A 19011-nucleotide genomic window follows, 5' to 3' on the forward strand; every position below is an offset into this window, starting at 1 on the left:
AGGCACTTCCAGAGAGCCAAACACTGCTGGGCAGTATCCCAGGCCTCCCACATCCTGGCCTGCCCGGCTCCATTTCACCTCCCAGCTCTGAGGACAAGTTAAGTCACGGGAAACATCATCTAAAACTTGTCCAAAACAGAGCAGTGGGGCCACCAGACCTCCTGGTCACATCATCCCAAATGGAAATGTGCTGGATATCCAGGTTTTTTTCTGCAACAAAGATAAACCCCAAAGTTTTCCTCTTCTAGAATCATGGAATGGTTTAGGTTGGAAGGGACCTTAAAGACCAACTTGCTCCAGTCCTCTCCCGTAGGCAGAGACACCTCCTGTAGAAGTACTTCCCAGAGGACAAATAAAATCCAAAAAGACCAATTTTCCATGGACAACCACTCTGAATCCAGTACTTTTATCCAGCTGTATTGCTGCAGGCACGGTGGATACATCGATCCCCTGATCTGTTCCACCGTGACAGCTCCAGTGGGTCCATCCAGCACTGGAGAAAAGCATCCCTGGTCTCACCTTCTTCCCCAGGAGCAGCGAGGCCAGGAGGGTTTAGTGACCAATTGCTTCTGGCAGGGATAATCCCATCCCATCTCAGCTCCGGAGCACCGCGAAAGCATCGGAACAGATGTTCCTTTTCCGTATGGGAAAACACTGAGTAAAACAAAGGAATATTCTCCTGCTGAAGCCCAACATCTGTTTGAAGCTGTCTGGCTCTGGTTCAGATTTAATTCTTGTGACAGGTCTCTTCATGCCTCTAATGTCCCATGAAATCCAATTCAAGGAGCTGTTTGTCCGCAGCCTGCTCCTGGTGTTGGGGAGAGCGGGGCCGCATGTCCTCCAGGCGTTCCTCACCAAAAACCAGTTTCTTGGAACAGTTTCTCTGAAAAAAGCTCCGTTTTGCCTCTTTTCAAGCAACAGCCACGCACGTTTTGGGTGACACCCTAATCCCCTCCGCCCCGGTGCTCACATGACTGTGTGACACGTGGCCACTCCTCCCGGGTGCTGCCGAGGAGGAATCGTGCTCTATTCCAAAATTTACACAATTTTTTTTTTCTTTGAAAGCAAGAAATTTAAATAATTTGGAGTGTGGAATGGAAACACCTCCCAGATTTGGGGTTGTCTTGGGTGTGGCAACAATCAGGATGCTCCGGGCACTCGGAGGATTTGGTGGCACCAAAGGGCTGCGTGAGCTGCACTCTCTGCTTGCCGCTCCCAACTTGCCAGGGCGCCTACAAGCAGTGACTCTGGAGTTCTGGGATGCTCCAAGCTGGGAATTTCAGCTGTTCAGATGATGGTCCTGAGCTGGATGGAGAAGCCGTGCTCCTGCTGGAGGTCCCACTGCTGCTTGCAAAGGCATCGGGAGCTTTCATAAGGTTTTGGGAGCTGGCGTTGGCCCCAGGTGTGTCCCCAGGGCTCAGCCAAGGGCTCCCATCTGTGCCCATAGTTGGGGCCCGGTTCAGGTGTGAGTTTTTGTAGTTCTGCCCAGCTCTGATATGAAAATCCTCAAATCCGGGAGTCACCTGCTGCAGATGTGGATGCCAACGTCCCGCACATCTAGGAAACACAGACAGACCCTCCTTACTCACCATGAAGTTCCCTTTCCCCTCCACCTGCAGACAGGCACCTGCTGCTGATCCACTTCCTTAAAAATGCTTCCCCGGTGGCTTCTCAGCACTGAAAAGGAGAAGAGAAATGTCACAACAGGAGGAAAAAGTGTCATTGATCCCCCAAATGAGCCAAAGCCCCACCAGACCCAGCAGCTACATGGTGGGCTCACCCATCACCGATGGTCGGGATGCTGTTGTTGGGAACTGAGGGACACTGTGGTCCCCAAAATGCAGGAGAGGTGTGGGTAGAGAGTAGGGAACAGGGCAGGAAATTCCAAAGGGGGATGGAACAGGCCTGTGAACCCCATAAATAAGCTCTAGGCAGGTGCCGCTCCAAGTCAGTCTGCAACAGAAACAAAATCGTGAGTTCCTGGGGAAAAATTGAGAGGTTTTCCTGTTAAAATACAAGGAGAGGGAAGAGTCCTGATACGCCAAAGTACTGAACTGACTGAGGCCCCCAGATGGGTTGAAAATCCATTGGGTTGGTTTTGTCCTTTTTCATCCCAATCTTTCCACCCCTGGTTTGGAAGATGCAGGTACAGAGGACCCAGTACACACCAGTAATTCCCACTCCCTGGCTTCTTGGGGACCTCCTGAACTGGTTCACCCAATCCCCCCCGTGTCCTGATGCCTGGATCACTCCAGAAAACTGCACACTGTTGATGGACACCCCAAAATCCCCCTGTGCCCATCGACAGAGGTGTTCAGGGGACACTGGACCTCAGGAGCAGGAGTTCTGTCCCAAGATAGTTCCCAGGAAGGTCGAAATGGGTAAGAGGTGAGCGCTTCCCACACAGACCACACTCACATGGTAAGTTGCAGCTGTAGTTTTATTTCCTTTTGTGAAAAATAACAGGATTTTGAGGTGATAAAAACACAACCCCTCCCAGGGCTCAGCCCCAGACCCTGCCCACCCCAGCACGACTGCAGGCAGGAGCAGCACCAACGGAGCAGCATCCCTGGGGCAGGATCCGGCTCCCTGCCAGGGCAGAGCGAGGGTGGGAGCTGGGGATGGGAGTAGGGCAGGAGGATTTGGGAGCAGCTGGAGGCATTCCTGCTCCTGGATCCGGGATGGAGTGCCAGTTCCAGTCAACACCTGCCGTGTTTGGTGCTGGCATCACCATGCGGGTGTCGTCCCTGTGCCGGTGTCATTCCTGTGCCCCACGGCAGCAATGGGCACTCAGTTCATCCCACGGAGATTCCCATCGTTGGCAGCTTCTGGAGGGTCTATTTTATTTTTTTTTTCCTTTTTTTTCCTTTTTTTTAATAAAAACAGTCTTTAGGTCGACTGCTGGCAGCAGCTCTGAGCAGAAAGCCCCTTCCTCCAGAGTCTGCTTCCAAAGAGTTCAGAAAGGGTCAAATATTGACCAATAATGGTTTTGGCTGCGTTTGAATCTTGATTGTGGCTTCTGCAATGTACAGCGGGGAGGGGACGGGGGGCGAGGGGGGAACGAGGCTTTTCCCTTAGTCAGCAGGTTTGGTGACCAGGGAGAGGGGCTGCGTCTGCAGCACGGCCAGGGCGGCCGGGATGGAGCCGGGGGGTGAGGGCAGGAGAGCCGTGGGGGGCACCGAGGTGAAGGGGATGGGTCTGGAGAGGAGCGAGGGTGGGCTGCTGAGGCTGGAGGAGGAGGAGGAGGAGGAGGAGGAGGAGGAAGAGGAAGCTTTGCTGGTGAGGACGGTGGAATGCACGGCGAGCTGAGCCCTGGCCTCCGGCTTGGTGGTGAGCGAGAGTGGCTGGGCCTGTTCCGAGTGGGTGGCGGCCGGCGCGGCCGGCGAGGCCAGCGCTGCCGATGGCGTGGCGGGCGAGTCCAGCATGCTGCCGTGGGACGAGGCCGGGCTGGCGCACGGCTTCTCGGCCGGCAGGTACGGCACGCACGGCTTCTTGCTCTTGGAGGGCAGGGAGCCTGGAGGGACAGGCAGGGCGTGAGGGCCAGAGCCCCGCGCAGGGGGAGCTGGAGGGGGGGTACTCACTGTCCGTGTCGTGGCTCTGCTGCTGCGCCAGCTTCTCGCGCTTTCGCTTCTTCTTCTTGCCCTGGAAAAGATGGTTCCAGGTCCTTCCGTGGCTTTTGGCCACCATGGGGGCTGCCAGCAGTGGGAAACAGGGCTGGCAGTGCCCCAGAGCATCTGCAGGGACTCGGCACCATTGCCCACTGCCCCAGCACCCCAAACGCTGAGCCCGAGCACAGCCAGCCCCTCCCGCCAGCCAGACCCCGGGAAGGGGCACACGTACGTAGTTGTCCCGCGCCGACCAGGTCGGGTAGAGCTGCGAGTGCAGCTGCCGCTCCTTCCGCGCCAGCTCGTAGTACTTGGCCTGTTCCTCCCGCGACAGCGAGTGCCACTGCGGGGGGAGACCACACTGCAGACCCCAGAGCCACTCTGGGAACCCCAAAGCCAGGCTGGGAGCCCCCAAATCCACACTGAAGACCCCAAAGCCATGCTAGAGACCCCAAATGCACACCAGAAACACCAAATACATGCTAGGATGCCCAGAGCTATGCTGGAGACCTCAAAGCCTCACTTGGGGACCCAGAGGCACACTGAAAACCCCTAAGCCTGCTGGAATCCCCAAATCCACACTGCTGACCCCAAGGACCTGCTGCCCTGGGCTGCAGAGCTCCGTCCCTCCCATCCCAGTGCCACTCAGGTCACCACCACCTCCCTGGGACTCCCTGGGCTGGCAATGCCCCAGGTCTGGGGTCCGATCATGAGGAGAAGTGAAGCCAGGGGGTCTGAAGGGTCCCTGATGGGGGATCCCCTCCGTACCCGCCGGCCCAGGATCTGGTTGATGGCAGCGCTCTCCTTCAGCGTGCACTCGGCCACCACCTTGGCCCTCATCTCCTTCATGTACAGCATGAAGGCATTGAGCGGCTTCTTGATGTGGGGTTTCTTCTCCTCCTCCTTCTTCACTGCCACGGGGGATTTCCTGGAAGGAGTGGGACAGGGGTCAGGACCCCCAGGACAAATCTCCGTCCCCACGGCTGGCCCAGCCCCCACTCACGAGCTGCCTCCAGGGCTGGCGCTGGGCTGGGAGGGCTCCTGCTTGACGATGGGCGAGACGATGGTGGGGTGCGGTATGCCCGAGGGGTGCAGCCCGTGCGTGGGCGGCGGGACCATGTGCGGGGAGAAGCGGCTGGACATCAAACTGCAGCGGCGGGAGAGGACAGGAGGGGTGGTCACCTCCCGACAGGCACCCAAAGACCCTTCTGAGAACCTCCTGGGTTGAGACATCACTTGCCTCAACCCAGCTGAGTTGGAAACCCTGAAAACATGCTGGAACCCCAAATGCACACTGGGAACCCCGAAACCATGCTAGAACCCCAGTCTACCCTGGAAACCCCAAATTCGCTCTGCAAACCCCAAATCTACACTGCACCCCCTACAGCCATGCTGGAGACCCTGAGTCCACCTGAAAGCCCCCAGATCACACCCCAGCTTTGAGATGGTGACACTGATCCAGCCTAAGCAATGCCCTGAGTCCGTGGGATGTCCCATTCCTCCACCCATGGGGACCAGCCACTCCCTCTGGGGGCATTTTCAGCTGAGGGGACCACCCCGATCTCCTGGGACTGGGCTGTACCCATGCATGGTCTGCAGCCAAGTGTCCCAAAACCCACTGCCAGCTCTGGGGTGCCCCTGAGGGTCCCTCCCCCTTCCCAGACCCACCTGGACATGGAGGCGTTCATGGCAAGGGCGGGATATGGGTGCCGGAAGCCACCAGCAGGAATGGAGTACACGGGCTGTCCTTGCCTACAGAAACATGAGTTTCAGGGGAAAAAAAGATCCCTTCCCAGTTCATGGGCACCCTTGGACTGGTCTCCAGCTGATCTCCATCTGGAAGATTCCCAAATTTTCCAGCAGTAGGGAGTCCCTCCCTTCCCACCCCTCACAGGAGCCTGCGGCATCCTGCTGAGCTCGCAGGAAGAGTGGGTAAAGTGGGAGGAGGAGGAAGAGGAGGGTCTCAGTCAGAAGTGGGGCTCCCGGGACTCCTGGGGACCCCACCCCAGGGTCAGTCTGTCCTTACTGTGGCACGAGCCAGCCCAGCGGGTGCGGGAGCTGCCCCACGGCTCCAGGCGACAGTGGGTAATAGGGGGGCAGCTCGGGGGGGTGCGGCGGCCGCGGGATCCCTGTGAGGGGGAGAGGGAGCATGGGGGAAGGTGAGAACAGGGCCACGGCAGCCTTGGACCCCCTGTGCCCTCCAGCACCTTTCCTCTGAGCACCCCAGCTCCCTCCCAGCACTCCATCTCTCTCAGCCCATGTACCCACTCCCCTCAGAGCAGCCCAACTCCCTCAGCACCCATCACCCCAGGCTGGGGAGAGCTGCAACAGCCACAGCGGAGCCCTGGGGGGATCCCACACCCCAACCCCACCCACTGCTGGTCAAGGACCCCCCCCGGTCCCTGGCTGCCTCCCCAGCCCCCTCCCAGAGACCACCCGGGAGGCAGAGGGAGCACCCAATGGAGAGCCCCCCGTTCCCAGCAGAGCCCCCGCACCATCCCGCTCCCTCTGCTCCCCCAAACGCTGCCCCAGCCCCTGCTCACCCGTCTTGGGGTCGATCTCTGGGGAGAGGTGGCTGGGCGGCGATCCCGGTGGGAAGGGGTCGTTGCTGTAGGTGATGAGCGGCGTCAGCGGGTGCATGTGATGGGCGTGCTGCACCACCGGGACCTTGTTGGACTGTGGGGAGAGCAGGGAACTGCGGCCACCCCCAAAAACACCCCTGTGGGCAGCAGGGCAGCACCGCCACGGGTGCCCCATCCCTGGAGCGGTTCCAGGCAGCTTGGAGCAACCCGGCCCAGTGGAAGCCATCCCTGCCCGTGGCAGGAGAGCGGGACTTTGGTCTTTAAGGTCCCTTCCATCCCAAACCACCCCCACATTCCCCATCTGCAGGATCGTGGGGGCGCTGGGAACACACCACCCCACAGGTAGGGGCTGCTCTTACCAGGTGTGCGGGCGAGGGCGAGCGGTTGTCCTTCAGCGTGGCCCCGGCCGGCACGTCCAGCAGCGGCCACTTCATCTGCAGGTACTGTGGGAGGGACGGGACGATGCCCTCCAAGAGCCTTGGACACCCCTGGCCCCAGAAAACCCCCTGCCCCAGTCCTGAAACATTCCCCCCCCAGCCCCAAATCACCCCCTGATCCCAAAACACCCCCCAGCCCCAAAGCACCCCCAACACTAAAACATCCCACCCAGCCCCAAAACATTCCTATAGCCCTCCAAAAAAACCCTGTCCCCAAAAGATTCCCCAGCCCCAAAACTTCCCCCCAATCCCAAAACATTCCCTAGCTCTGAAACAACCCTCTGACCCCAAAGTATCCACCGAGGACACCCCAACCCATGGGCTGCTGGCAAAGAGGTTTTGAGGGTATACAGGGATGTTTTCAGCCATATGTGCTCCTAGGACCCCAGTACTGGTGCCAGCTCCCAAATCCTAAATCCCAAATAGTGCAAAACCCCAGCCCCAGATCTCTGCCCCAATGGATGCAAAGCTTTAAACAGCAAAACCCCTTGAATCTTCAACCCCAAATGGTGCCAAGCCCCAAACATCAAATATCTGCCCCAAATAGTGCAACCCCCCCAAATCTTAAACCTGAAATCCTACCCCAATGGTGCTGCCTCCCTGAGACGTCCCTGTGTCTGGGGGTGCCTCTTCCATCCTTGGGGTACCATCACCAACCCCAAATTGTGGGAATGCAAGAAATCAGCCCCACACTGTGGGGTGGGGTCAAATGCAGGGGTTTGGGGTTTTTTTCTCCCTTTCTGGGGTAACATCTTGCCATGACATGGGGGTGTCTCCTTGGCACCCCCAAAGAAAGGTGCTTTGTGCCGTGTTTGGGGGGACAGAGGCATTTCCCAAAGACAGCAGGAGGGTCCCTGGAGATGCCAGGGCTCAGGAATGTGGCTGGAGCAGCTGCCTGCAGGAATTTCCCCAAACACAGACCTTCCTGAGCTGAGGCAGCTGGAAGGAAAACCCAGGAGGAGTTTGGGGTAGCGTTAACTCTTCCAGAGCTGGGGGGCTCCTGTCACCCCCAAAGTGTCCTGTGTGCCCCCTGCAGCACCTCTGGCTGTCCCCTGTCCCCAGCAGGCCCCTCCTGCACCCGCCATCCCATCCAGCATCAGCCCTGCATCCTCACCTCTGCCTCCAGTATCCCCCCTCCATCTCCAGTATCTCCACCTGCATTCCCAGTATCCTGTCCCTGCATTCCCAGTATCCCACCCTGCACCTTCAGTCTCCTCCCTCTGCCTCCAGTAACCCTTCCTCCCCAGTATCCCCCATGGCTCCCTCCCCAGCATCCCCCTCCATGCCCAGCACAGCTCCCAGCACCCCGATCCCTGCTAGCACCCAAGGACCCCCATCCAGGACCCCCCTGGCACAGCACAGTCCTGAAGCTGATGAGGATTCCTCGTGATCCAACCATTTCTCCAAAATCCTGCTTCACTGCCTAACCCAGGTGCCGCAGGGCCCCTTCCATCCCCATCCTGGCACACGGACGCTCCAGCATCATGCTCCCAGTGCCTCCATGGGGAGACTTGTGGCACTGCTGGGATAATCCCACAGGTGCCAGGACTGGATCCACCCCTGGCAGCTGGGACCCCACGCGCCCAGAGCACGCCTGGTATGCGGGTGGCCCCATGGCCCCGGGCTCACCCCTCACCCGTGGGCTGTCACCCGTGGGCTCATCACTGTCCCCTGTGGGCTGGCCATGACCTGCCAGCTCACTGCCACCCCAGGTTCACTGCCACCCCAGGTTCACTGTCACCCACGGGCTCACTGTGAGCCTGCTCTCCCTGGGAGGAAGGAGCTGCTCCCCAAGTGCCAACTTTGATGCACCCTCCCCAGATCCGGGTGACCCACAGGTGCCAGGGCAGCCAAAACGTCCCAACACCTCCAGGGCCACGCTTGCAGCCACACCGGGGTGACACTGGGGACCCCCCAGCTGTCCCTAGCCAAGACCCGAGCACTGGATGAGACCCTTGGTGCTCCCCACCGTGTCCCCCTGTGACCACGTCCAGGACAGGGCAGGAGATGCCCCCCCACATCCCAAGGGGCTCCCTGACCCCCCAGCCCCCGCCCCCTCCCCGTCACAAAGGGGCTTTCTAGGCTGCTCTGTAAGCGGAGAAGGCGCGAGGGGACGGGGACAGGCGGGGAGGCGGCGCAGGGGGGACGGCAGTGGGGGAAGGTTTGGGGGATAAAAGGCTGATTCTCATTTCGAGGCCATTTCGGGAAGCTGGGGAAGAGAAGGGGGAAGGGAAGGGGGGGGAAGAGGGGGGACCCTTTCAAAATATACAAAGCGGGGGGAGCTGGTGAATGGTTCAATGGTGATGTGGAAAAATGACCCCCCCTCCCCTCTATTTCCTCCCCATCCCTTGGCTCCAGCTGGGACACAGCCCCCACTGTCCCCCCACTTGGGGATCCGAACTGTGAAACAGCAGAAAAAAAAAAAAAAAGAAGAGGAAAATAGTTGAAAATCGGTCACATTCCAGAGAGATTAGAGCCAGTCCTGGGTCCTCGTTACCAGCCAATTAAAAACAAGGATAACCCCTTCCCTGCTGGAGCCCATCCGTCTGGGAGCCCCCAGACCCGGAGGAAGGGGGGCCAGGGGATCCCCCAATGCCCAGTTAAGGGCGTTCACGAGAGGATTTCCGCTCCTCTTCGGCACAGGCATCGATCCAGTTGTGATGATTTTTCTGGGAAGGGGGAAAAGCGCCCGGCTGGGGCTGGGCTGGGGCTGCGTGTCCTGGTGTGGCACATCCCAGCATCGTAGATCCTGGGGTGGCACGTCTGGGTGGCTGCTGCGGGTCCCAGGATTGCACGTCCTCGTGTGCCATGTCCTGGTGGTGTGTCCCACTATCACATGTCCCAGGATTGCACATCCTGCCATTCCACGTGCCGAGGTCGCGTGTCCCAGCGCGGTTTGTCACGGTGTCGCGTGTCCCAGGATTCCACGTCCCAGCACCGTGTGTCCCTGTCCTGGTGTCCTGTCCTGGTGTCCCAGCACCGCTGTGCTGTCTCGTGTGCAGGTGAGGTGTGATTTTTGAGGGAAATGGGTTTTCTGGGCTGGATGCACCACGTCCAGGTGTCCCAGGATCGCCCATCCCAGCGCTGCCTGTCCCACTGCTCCACTTCCAGGCTCCGCAACTCCTGTGCTGCACATTCCATCACTTATCCCGATGCTCCCTGTCCCAGCACAGGCTCCTCTCTGCTGCCATCAAAGCCTCAGGCTTGGTACTCACCAAGCCTCATTTTGGGAGAGAAAAGGTCTGTTTGGGACCATTTTGCCAGCGGCTCTAGAGCAGGAGCCTCTTTGCTGGCTTTTCCCTTTGCCTGCAGAGGCTCCAGCCCAGAGATGATCCTGCAGGAGCCACCATGGAGGAGATCCAGGTGATCCCAGCATGCGAGTGCTTCATCCCTGTCCCCAAAACCCCCTGGATGAGCTGGAAAGCACCCAGGAAGGTTCTCACAGGGATCCATGGATTTGAGCATCCATCTTTTTGTTGCTCAGGACAGGAGGTGGGGAATGGCGACCCCCAGTCGCCCGTCCTCACACCAATCCCTTTTCCAGCCCAAATTCCCAGGGTTTTGCAAAGTCCCCTGAGCCCCTCCAGAGATCCCCAGATTCCCAGCCTGTTTACACAGCTGCAGGATAACCAACAGCCCTTCCCCCTCCCACCTCTGCCAGCCCTTTTCCCCCAAAATTCATCCCAAAATCATGCCAGGGAGACAGGAAAGGCCAAGCATTACAGCAGAAAAGGGGGGTTTGTAGGATGATTAATGGAGCCCCCCCAAAAATCTTTGTCCAGGTGTGGCCACTGCAGCCCCATGGCATCCCAAGATCCAGCTTTGGGCAGTGTCACTGGCTTGCTTGGGAAAAAAACCCCCAAGTTTGGCTCCAGGAGTCACAGGGAGATGGGAGTTTTGAGGGAATGGGGATTCTGGGCTCAATGTATCGTCCAATCCCATAAAACTTTGTGCTTGGGAGTAAGAAGGTAGAAAAAACCCCAAATCTGCCCTGGCAGAAGGGTCTGGGGCTGCACCCAGGGGTGCTGCAGATGGGGATGGTGCCAAGGCGGATTGGGGGGAAGCCCCAAACAGGGGAAAAAAAACGGGTGGGGGAAGGGGGGGAAAGGAGAGGGGAAAGTAGGGACCTGGCCTCTCACCCTCCTGAGCCAGGATGGGGTGTCCTTTGCACCCCAATAAATCACCCCAATGCCAAAAATCACAGAGAAAACCCAGGAGCATCCCGGCCCCACAGTGCCCATCACCCGGCCCGCAACCTCGCACCGCAGCTGCTGCATTCTGCTTCCCTGGGATAACTGGGAAGGGAGAAATCCCAATTACAGCTGGATTTACAGCCCGGGGAACGAGACATAAATCTCTCCCCCACCCCCGCCATCCATCCACTTCCCAGCCAAATAATCTCCTCCAGATGTTGCCCATGAACACCAGGATGACAAATTCCAGCAGGGAGACTTATGGGGGAGGTCTCCGGCTCCCCACATCCCAAGGAGAACCCCCAAAATTCCTGGTAAGAGTTATTTTCCCATCAGGGTTTAGGCTTTTTAAAGGGCGATATTGGGGTGATGCAGGAGACATCACCGTGTCCCCTTCTGGCATTTTTTGGGTCCGGCCAGGCAAAGGGTGTCCCAGGTGGGGACAAGGACTTTGGGGTGGGAATGAGAGTTTGTGACACCTTAACAACAGATGTTTGTCCGTTCCCATAGCACAGCCCAGACCCACGGACACCAGATGGGAAATGCCAACAGGGCTGGGATGGGAAGGTGGAAAAGCCCTCCATTTGGGATGAGCTTGGAGTGGTGGCACTTAGGTGACCTCATCTCCACCCACAGATCCCAAGTCCCCCCCATGGGGACGCCGGTGGCATCTGCTGAAGAACGCGGCCTCAGATCTGCAGAGGGAGAGGGCAGGCAGGATGGGAGGGATGGGAGGCAGCGGGATGAGGCTGGAGCACGGCCAGGACAGCAGCCAGGACACAGCCTCAGCCCAGAGCGGCCTCGGCACCAGGATGTCCGAGCATCCTCCCCACGTGGGTGCCCTGAGCATCCCTCACCACGAGCATCCCGAGCTTCCCTCACCCCTGAGCAGCCTCCCCCCATGAAGGACCGGCTCATCCCTTGCCCCCGGTGACTCCAGCACCCCATGGATACCCCGAGCTTTCCCCACCCATGGGTGCCCCCAGCACCCCTCGCACACACTGGCCACGGGGCAGGACAGGATCTGTGCCCAAACCCAGTGGCCCCGAATGCTGCTGCTGCTGCCCCGAGGCTTTTGTCTGCAGCTCCCGGCCCAGCCTCAATGGATCCATTCATCTCTCCCTGCATCCGCACGGGGGGATCCCAGCGGGAGTAACGGGCTCAGCCGGCCCCAGCACCGACAATCCCACTGCTCCGGAGCCTCCCAGGGCATCCCCGGTGCCAGCGCTGACCCACGGGACAGCAGCCACACCAGCACACCCCGCTCCCATCCTGCTGACCTCCGCTGCCCTCTTCCAGAGCTCTGAGCAGCATCCCCAGGGCTCCGGGATCCCAAAGGTTCCGGGATCCCTCAAGAATCCCCAGGGTGAACACACAGAGTGACATCGTTGCCAAAAACCACCGGAATAAGAGGCAAACCGGGAAGGGGCACATCACCCCTCCCCCTCGGACCCTCCCACACTCCATCCCCTTTCTCTCCGAGCTCCGACACGAGCAGGAGAGAGACGGAACACACCACAACCCGATCCCGGTCCCGACCCCTTCTTCCCTTATCCCTCCTCTTCCTCCATCCAGGATGCACCGGGCACTTCCCCCCGGGTTCCTCTTCCCTCCCAAGCTCCCGCCAGCGACTTCAAGGAAGGAAAACTAATGAAAAGCAGCTGCTGGGAATTCCAGAAGGATGATGAATGCGCCTCAGTCCCGGAACAATCCCAGGGCTGAGCAGAGGCGCCCCGAGCACTTACTTCATCGCTTTAATTTGGGAATCGTGTTGGAAAAGGAGGGAGGAGGGAGATTTGGGGGGGTGGGGGGGAGTGGAAACCTCCTGTAGGTCTACAAACTCCGCCCGCAGGGTAATTAGCCGAAGAGCATAATTAAGGAGCGGGATAAAGGGGCCATTGTGTGCGGCAGCTCTGCAGAGCAGGCGGGAGAGTCTGGGATTAGGGAAACTGAGGCACGGGGAGGGCTCAGAGCCGGGAAGGACTGGATCAACCCAGCAGCTGCACAGAGCAACACGGACAAGCCAAAAAGTGTGAAAAAATCGGGTTTTTCCTTAATATTTTCCAGGTGGGGAAGGAAGGCGGCACTGATGGGGGGGCAAATCCCAAACAAACCAGAAAATCCCAAATTAGTGCAGGAGGAAGGAGGAACTGCCGTGGTCTGAAGATGCTGAACATCGAGTGAGCCCCCACGCCGGAAAAATCCCCCCATTCCAACACCTCCATCCGCATCCCAATGCCAAAACCCTCCACGCTCTGCCAGAACCGCCAGCAGGACCCGCCCGGTTTTTGGAGCAACCATTTTTCCTGCCAAAAATCCGTATTTTAATCATTTTCCTTGGCAGCAGCACAGTTAAGGATCTATTTTCTTTAGGAGACAGATACGGCTCTGTATCCTCGGGAATTCATCACAGGAGTGGCGCAAAAAAAGCCGGAATAAGCCCAGGTTATGGATTTTTCCCTCATTTATTTTGGGATCGCAGCCTGCTGAGGTGCATTAATTACACCGAGGTGCATTAATTACACCGGCATGGCGTCAGGAGAGCTGTTTGGATGGAATTCCATGCCTGAGGAAGGTTTGGATTTATTTAAATCTTCGCCTCCAGACTCGAATTCCTGGGGTTAAACTGTTTTTTTTGGGAATAATGCCAATCCTGTGCATGGTCTCGGCTTCGCTTCTCTGGCAGTGCCGTGCCTGGTTCCCATCCACTTTCCAAGCAGGAGAAGGATGCTGGGATGAGATTTTACCCCAGTATGGATCCATCTCATTCTGGGTTTGGGATAAAACCCATCAACTCCACACGATCCTGACAGGATGGAGCCGGCATCGTGGCAGTAGGGATTTGCATCCACCCAGCTTGTCCATGTCCAGAGTCCAGAGCCTTTCCTTTCCACCCCACCTTGGAGACCTTTTTGTTGTTGGGAATGATCCCAAGGAGCCAAACACAGCCTCAGGGGTCCCCAGTTCCTGATTCCCCATGAGGGAAATCGGGCTAAAGCGCTGCTCCAAACAGCAGTGCCATCGTTAGATTCCAACAAATTCCTTCACCATCGGAGCAGAGCCCCAGAAATACTCCCTGGTCAGAAACTGCCAGGAAGGTGATACTGGGGACCACAGACGCTTCCCAGATTCCAGGATCCCATTTGGAAATAACCCAGGAATTCACACAGATTAAAGGGCAGGAGCATCCATCCATCCACTGGTGCTTGGTGGGTTGGCACAGGGCTGGGACTTCTCCTGGTTTGGAGTGTGGGAAGGCACTGTGCAACCAGATTCCTAAATATTTCCCAGATTTCCATAGATTTTCTAGATTTCTAAAGATTTTGGAGTGCAGAAATGCAGAAGCACTGCATACCTGCCCAGTATTCCAAAAAAAGTCCTCCAGTTTGGCTGTCAGATCAGTCCTGCCATCCACAGACTCATCCATCCCCAGGATCTACCACCTTCCTGGCCACCTCCTCAGAGTTTGGGTTTTTCTTCCAAAATCTTTCTTTTCCATGTGGTTCAATCCACAGCACCCGGCTGTGGAATACGAGGATGGATGCCACGGCCACTGGGATAGCTGGATCCTGCAGATCCGCTCGTTCCCTCCAACGCTGGGGCAAAAGAAGAAGGAAACAAGAAAAAGACTGTTCCCAAAGCAGCCTGTGCCTCCTGCCACCCCGGTGTTCTGCGTGTCCAGACTCATCCAGAGCCCCGGGATTAGGGTGGGAAGCGGTTTTGGCGGAGCTCGGTGCCCTCGGGCGATGCTGCACCCGGCTGGATCCAGAAGGGGTCAGGATCGGGGAGGCTGCTTCCAGCAGAGGATTGGGAAGGCTGTGCCTGGATGTATCCGGTACGGGATCAGGGATGCTGTGCCCAGATCGATCTGGTACAGGATCAAGGACTGAAGTATGGGATTGAAGAGGCTGAGCCTGGATGGATCCTTTATCACATCCAGGATGCCGTGCCCAGATGGATTCGATACGGGATCAGGGATGCTGTGCCTGGATGGATCAGGAACGGGATCAATGACGCTGAGCCCGGCCGGATCCAGCACGAGATCAAGGATGTTGTGCCCAGCAGGATCTGGTTTGGGACTGAGGATGCTGCACCCAAATGGATCCAGTACAGGATCAAAGATGCTGTGCCCAGCTGGATCCAGACCAGGATCAAAGATGCTCTGTCCTGCTGTTTTCTGCTCTGGGATTGAGGAGGCTGAGCCTGGCTGGATTTCATACAGGATCAGGGATGCTGTACCCAGATGGATCTAATGTGGGATCCGGAACACTGTGCCCGTCTAGCTGCACTAGGCATGATGACATCCTGGGATCTGGGGGATCCCCATACTGCCACTCCGGTGGGAGCTCATGGAAGGAGGTTGGTGATGGGCACAGAGCTCGGCTGCACTCCGTGCATGAGTGGCCGTGGGATCCAGCGGGGCCTCACCCAGTGGCATCACAAAATTCACCCACCCCGCCCCCAGCATCCCCAGTTCCCCCCCACACACCCCTCACTAACTTGGATCCGTGCAGAGGCCCCAGTCCGTCGGAATTCAGCCCCAATCCATGCTTTCCCAACCCCAGTCATCTCTCTAAAACATCCGGGAGGCGACACCCGCTCCAGCCCCTGTTAATTAATCCCCTTTCTGGGATTCATTAAATCATCGTTAGTGGCCGCTTGTGACGGATCCCAACCCCAATCCCTTCTCATTATCCCGGATTCCTCGCCAGTGTTTGGCATCGCGGTCAGTCGCGCTTCATCCCCAAAACCTCATAATCCCAGAAGTGACAAATTGGGAATACAACCTTTATCCAGCTGCCAGCAAAACACCGGGATAATTAGCTTATCTACCCTCCCCATCCCGGGATTTTGGCTCCACGACCACTCCAACCAGTTGCTTCCAGGAAAGCAAAAGTAGGAAAACCCTAAAAACATGGAAAACTCTCCATGCAAACCAGCCAGATTCCGGGATTTCAAATCATTATAAATGCCACAAGTATTGTTATCCCATATATGTTCCATATGGGAACGCAGTTTCCTATGGATCCGAAGAAATAATATGTGGAAAAGCACCACTGGAGCAAGAAATACACCTGGACAGTCAGGAGCGATGCTCCAGCCCGGGATTCGGTGGGTACCACAGCCCGGGCCCGCATCCCTCTCCGAAGGCTGAGGACCCCCCAGAGGGCTGAGAATTCCCTCGTCCCTCGGGGAGCTGAGAATTCCTCCTCCCAGGATGGCACTGTGGGGCCGCATAGGGAACACCTTATATTCCTAAAATACCTTTATATCCCTAAAATTACTTTAGGATGTTGCCCAAGAAGTTGAGTGGGATGGTTTGGGGGTCGAGGGTCTCTGCTGAGAGGAGGGGGTCGATTCCCCTCTCCCGCCTCCCCCCCCCCCCCCCCCCCCCGCCCAGTTCTCGCTCAATTTGCTTAATCACTTCTCCCCCCGTGGCCAATGTTGGCCCATTAATGGCTTTAAAACCCTTTTAAATGAGAAAAGCGGCAGCTCAGGGTCAGGTTTCGGGGCGGGTCCCCCGGAGTGAGGCCCCCCCAAACTCCCCCCTCAAAGGGGCAAAGTGAACCAAAAATAAAGGAAATAAACCAAATTTCTTGGGGGTTTTCCTTAGCATCAGGTGGTTGCTTTCCTACAGGACGGGCTGTGAGGCTTAGGGGGGGTCTGAGCACCCGCAAAAGGTGGGGAGAGGCTGGGGGGTTCGGGAGGGTCCGGGGGGGCACTTACGGTGCGGGCTCCGCCGGGTGAGAGGGCTCCATTGGCGAGGTAGGGACTGCCCAGCTCGGGGAGCATCAGGAAGGGGTAGCCGGGATAGGGGGGGCCCTTAAAAAAACCCCCATCTTGCTGTCGTCTGACCACTGGGGAGAGAAGGAAGGGGGGGGTCAGGAGGCGGAGGGGTGGGGGGTGCACCCCACCGAGGGGGGCAAGGCTGGGTGCACGGGGGGACCCGGGGAAGTCGCTTGGGAGGCTCCTTGATTTTCTAGGGGTTCCCACTTGGGGGGCACCTGGGTAGGTCCCTCTGGGGGTGCCCAAGTCCCTTAGGGGGATACTTGGTTCTGTTGGGGGGTCCCCACGGGGAGGGGCCCGGACAGGTCCCTCTGGGGGTGTCCCTACTGCTGGAGAGCGCGGTCCCCGCGGGAGGGGGATCTCGGCTGCGTGGGGGAGTCCCGGGGGGTGGCGGGTCCGGGTGGTGGTCACTCCCCGAAAGGACCCAGCCCTGGGGGGTGTCCCGAGCCCGGGTGCTCCGTGGAGCGGTGGGGGGCACCGATCCATCCGTGGGGAAGCGACCGGGGCCGGTTACTGGGGCGGGGGGGCGGGACCTGGGGCCGGTGAGGTGGGAGAGGGGACACGACGGGAGGGCAAACACGGGGGAGGGGACACGGGAGCTGAAATTGGGGGACACGGCGGATGGACACACGGGGGGGGCGAGGACACGAGGGTGAGGACATGGAAAAGGGAATTCGGGGGACGGGGGGGGTTGAGGACACTGGGGAGAAGAACACGGCGAGCGGGAGTAGGACACGGGGGGGGACACACATGGGGGATGAGGACACGACTGTGGGGGGACACCGTGGGGGGAACTGGGGCACACGGGGAGACACACGAGGGGAGACGGGGGGGTGGGGGGGGGGGCACACAAGGGGTCCCGCCCGCAGCCGGGGGCGGAAACAAAGAAGTTGGGAAGTGTCGGCCGGTCCCGGGGGATGTGGCGGGGAGCAGGGGGGCGCCGGGAGGGGGGGTCCGGTACCTTCTGCCAGAGAGTCCCGCGGCTTCTGGAAACTTTCCCGGGGCGGCGGGGGCCGCTCCGCCTGCGGGGAGAGGCGGTGAGCGGAGCGGGGCCGGGCGGGGGGCGCCTCCCCCAGGCTCCCCGCCGCCCCTCGCCTCACCTCGGGGCCGGGGCCGACCACGGGGCCGGGGCCCCCCCGGTTCTCGGTCTCGCTGACCAGCGAGGACTTGAGCTCGTCCAAGTCCCCGTGGGCCGAGCCGCGCCCCGCGCCCTTGTCCTGCTCCTCGCCCTCGTCCTGGAAGGCGATGAGCTCGTCGGGGGCCCCCAAGTCGTCTCCCCCCGTCGGTTCCAGCTGCGGCATCGTGGGGTCCCGCCCCGGCCCCGCCGGGCCCCGCCGCCGCCGCCGCCACCGCCCGGAGGGTCGGGAATGCGCGGGGCGGCGGGGCGGGGAGGAGCCGGGATGCAAACCGACACCGGGGGCCGGGCAGGGGCTCGCGCCGCCCCGCCGGGCCCGCACCGCTCCGCACGGGTCCCGCCGCCGACTCCGCATCGGCTCCGTACCCGCTCCGCCACCGGCCACGCACCGGCCCCGCTGCCCACGGGACGCCCACCAGTCGGTCCCGCCGCGTCCGAAGCTCCCCGCACGTTCGGGGTTCCCCCATCCTGTCCGGGGTCTCCCCATCCCATCCGTGCCGCCCTCATCCGATCCAGGGTTCCTCCACCTTGTCCAGGGTGCCCCCGCTGGGGTCCCCCCGTCCCATGCAGGGCGTCACCTGCCATCCGAGTGTTCCCATCCCACCCGTGGTGCCCCCATCTCATGCAGGGTGACACCTCTGACACATCCGAGTGTTCTCAGTCTTCTCATGGTCCCCCCCATTCCATTCGTGTTCCTCTCACCCTGTCCATGGTCTCCCCATCATGCCCAGGGTCCCCCCGTTCGTCCCAGGGTGTCCCCTCCCAGCTGGGTGCTCCCATCCCTGCTACCCATCCTATTAATTTGCCTCCACCCTCCCTTAGTGCCCTCATCCCACCCAGGGTGTCCCTCATTACACTGTTCCTGTCCTGCCGAGGTGCACGTATCCCATTTGTGTACCTCCATGTATCAGGACACTCCACACCTCACCTAGGGAGACTCTTGTCCCACCACGGTGTCCCCATCCCACCCATTTGTTTCACCACACCAGAGTGATCCCAGTCCGCCCAGTGCCCCTGTCCCCTACCCCAGGGAAGGCTCAGAGGGAGATGCCCATCGCTCTCCACACTGGGAGCAGGGTTCTGCCATGGTGGGACCAGCCAGCCTGCAGGACAGACTCATCTGAAAAAACCTTTTCCCCCCTTTTTCTACAGGGTGGGCTCATTCCCCCATGACAGGCATTTTGCAGGGCTGGTGGGGTGGCACCAAATGGGGCTTAACCCAGCATCTCCAAAGCATTGTCTTTGTCCCATCCCATCAGCCACAGCCTGACC

At 59.3% G+C, this 19011-nt stretch overlaps 1 protein-coding gene across 1 annotated transcript; it reads right to left on the bottom strand.

Moving 5' to 3' along the window:
- Positions 1–2585: 2585 nt before the first annotated feature.
- On the bottom strand, positions 2586–17973 carry TCF7L1 (transcription factor 7 like 1). The gene is made up of 12 exons (XM_039564186.1): positions 17705–17973; positions 17566–17626; positions 16545–16675; positions 6547–6630; positions 6149–6281; positions 5632–5734; positions 5274–5357; positions 4609–4752; positions 4374–4533; positions 3841–3948; positions 3582–3642; positions 2586–3514 (listed from the first exon to the last, which is right to left on the bottom strand). Exons 1-12 carry the CDS (start codon positions 17903–17905, stop codon positions 3075–3077), a joined length of 1710 nt encoding a protein of 569 aa, XP_039420120.1. The 5' UTR covers positions 17906–17973; the 3' UTR covers positions 2586–3074.
- Between the last annotated feature and the right edge of the window lie 1038 nt (positions 17974–19011).

The sequence above is a fragment of the Corvus cornix genome, chromosome 22 (assembly GCF_000738735.6).
Source record: "Corvus cornix cornix isolate S_Up_H32 chromosome 22, ASM73873v5, whole genome shotgun sequence".
Lineage (NCBI taxonomy): Eukaryota > Metazoa > Chordata > Aves > Passeriformes > Corvidae > Corvus > Corvus cornix.

Coding starts and splice junctions, on each gene's coding strand:
- TCF7L1 (XM_039564186.1), bottom strand. CDS start 17,905: ATGCCGCAGCTGGAACCGACGGGGGGAGACGACTTGGGGGCCCCCGAC. Junction 6,631..16,544: donor CACCCGGCGGAGCCCGCACC/GTAAGTGCCCCC, acceptor TCCCTCCCACAG/TACCTGCAGATGAAGTGGCC. Junction 4,753..5,273: donor ATGAACGCCTCCATGTCCAG/GTGGGTCTGGGA, acceptor CCGCCGCTGCAG/TTTGATGTCCAGCCGCTTCT.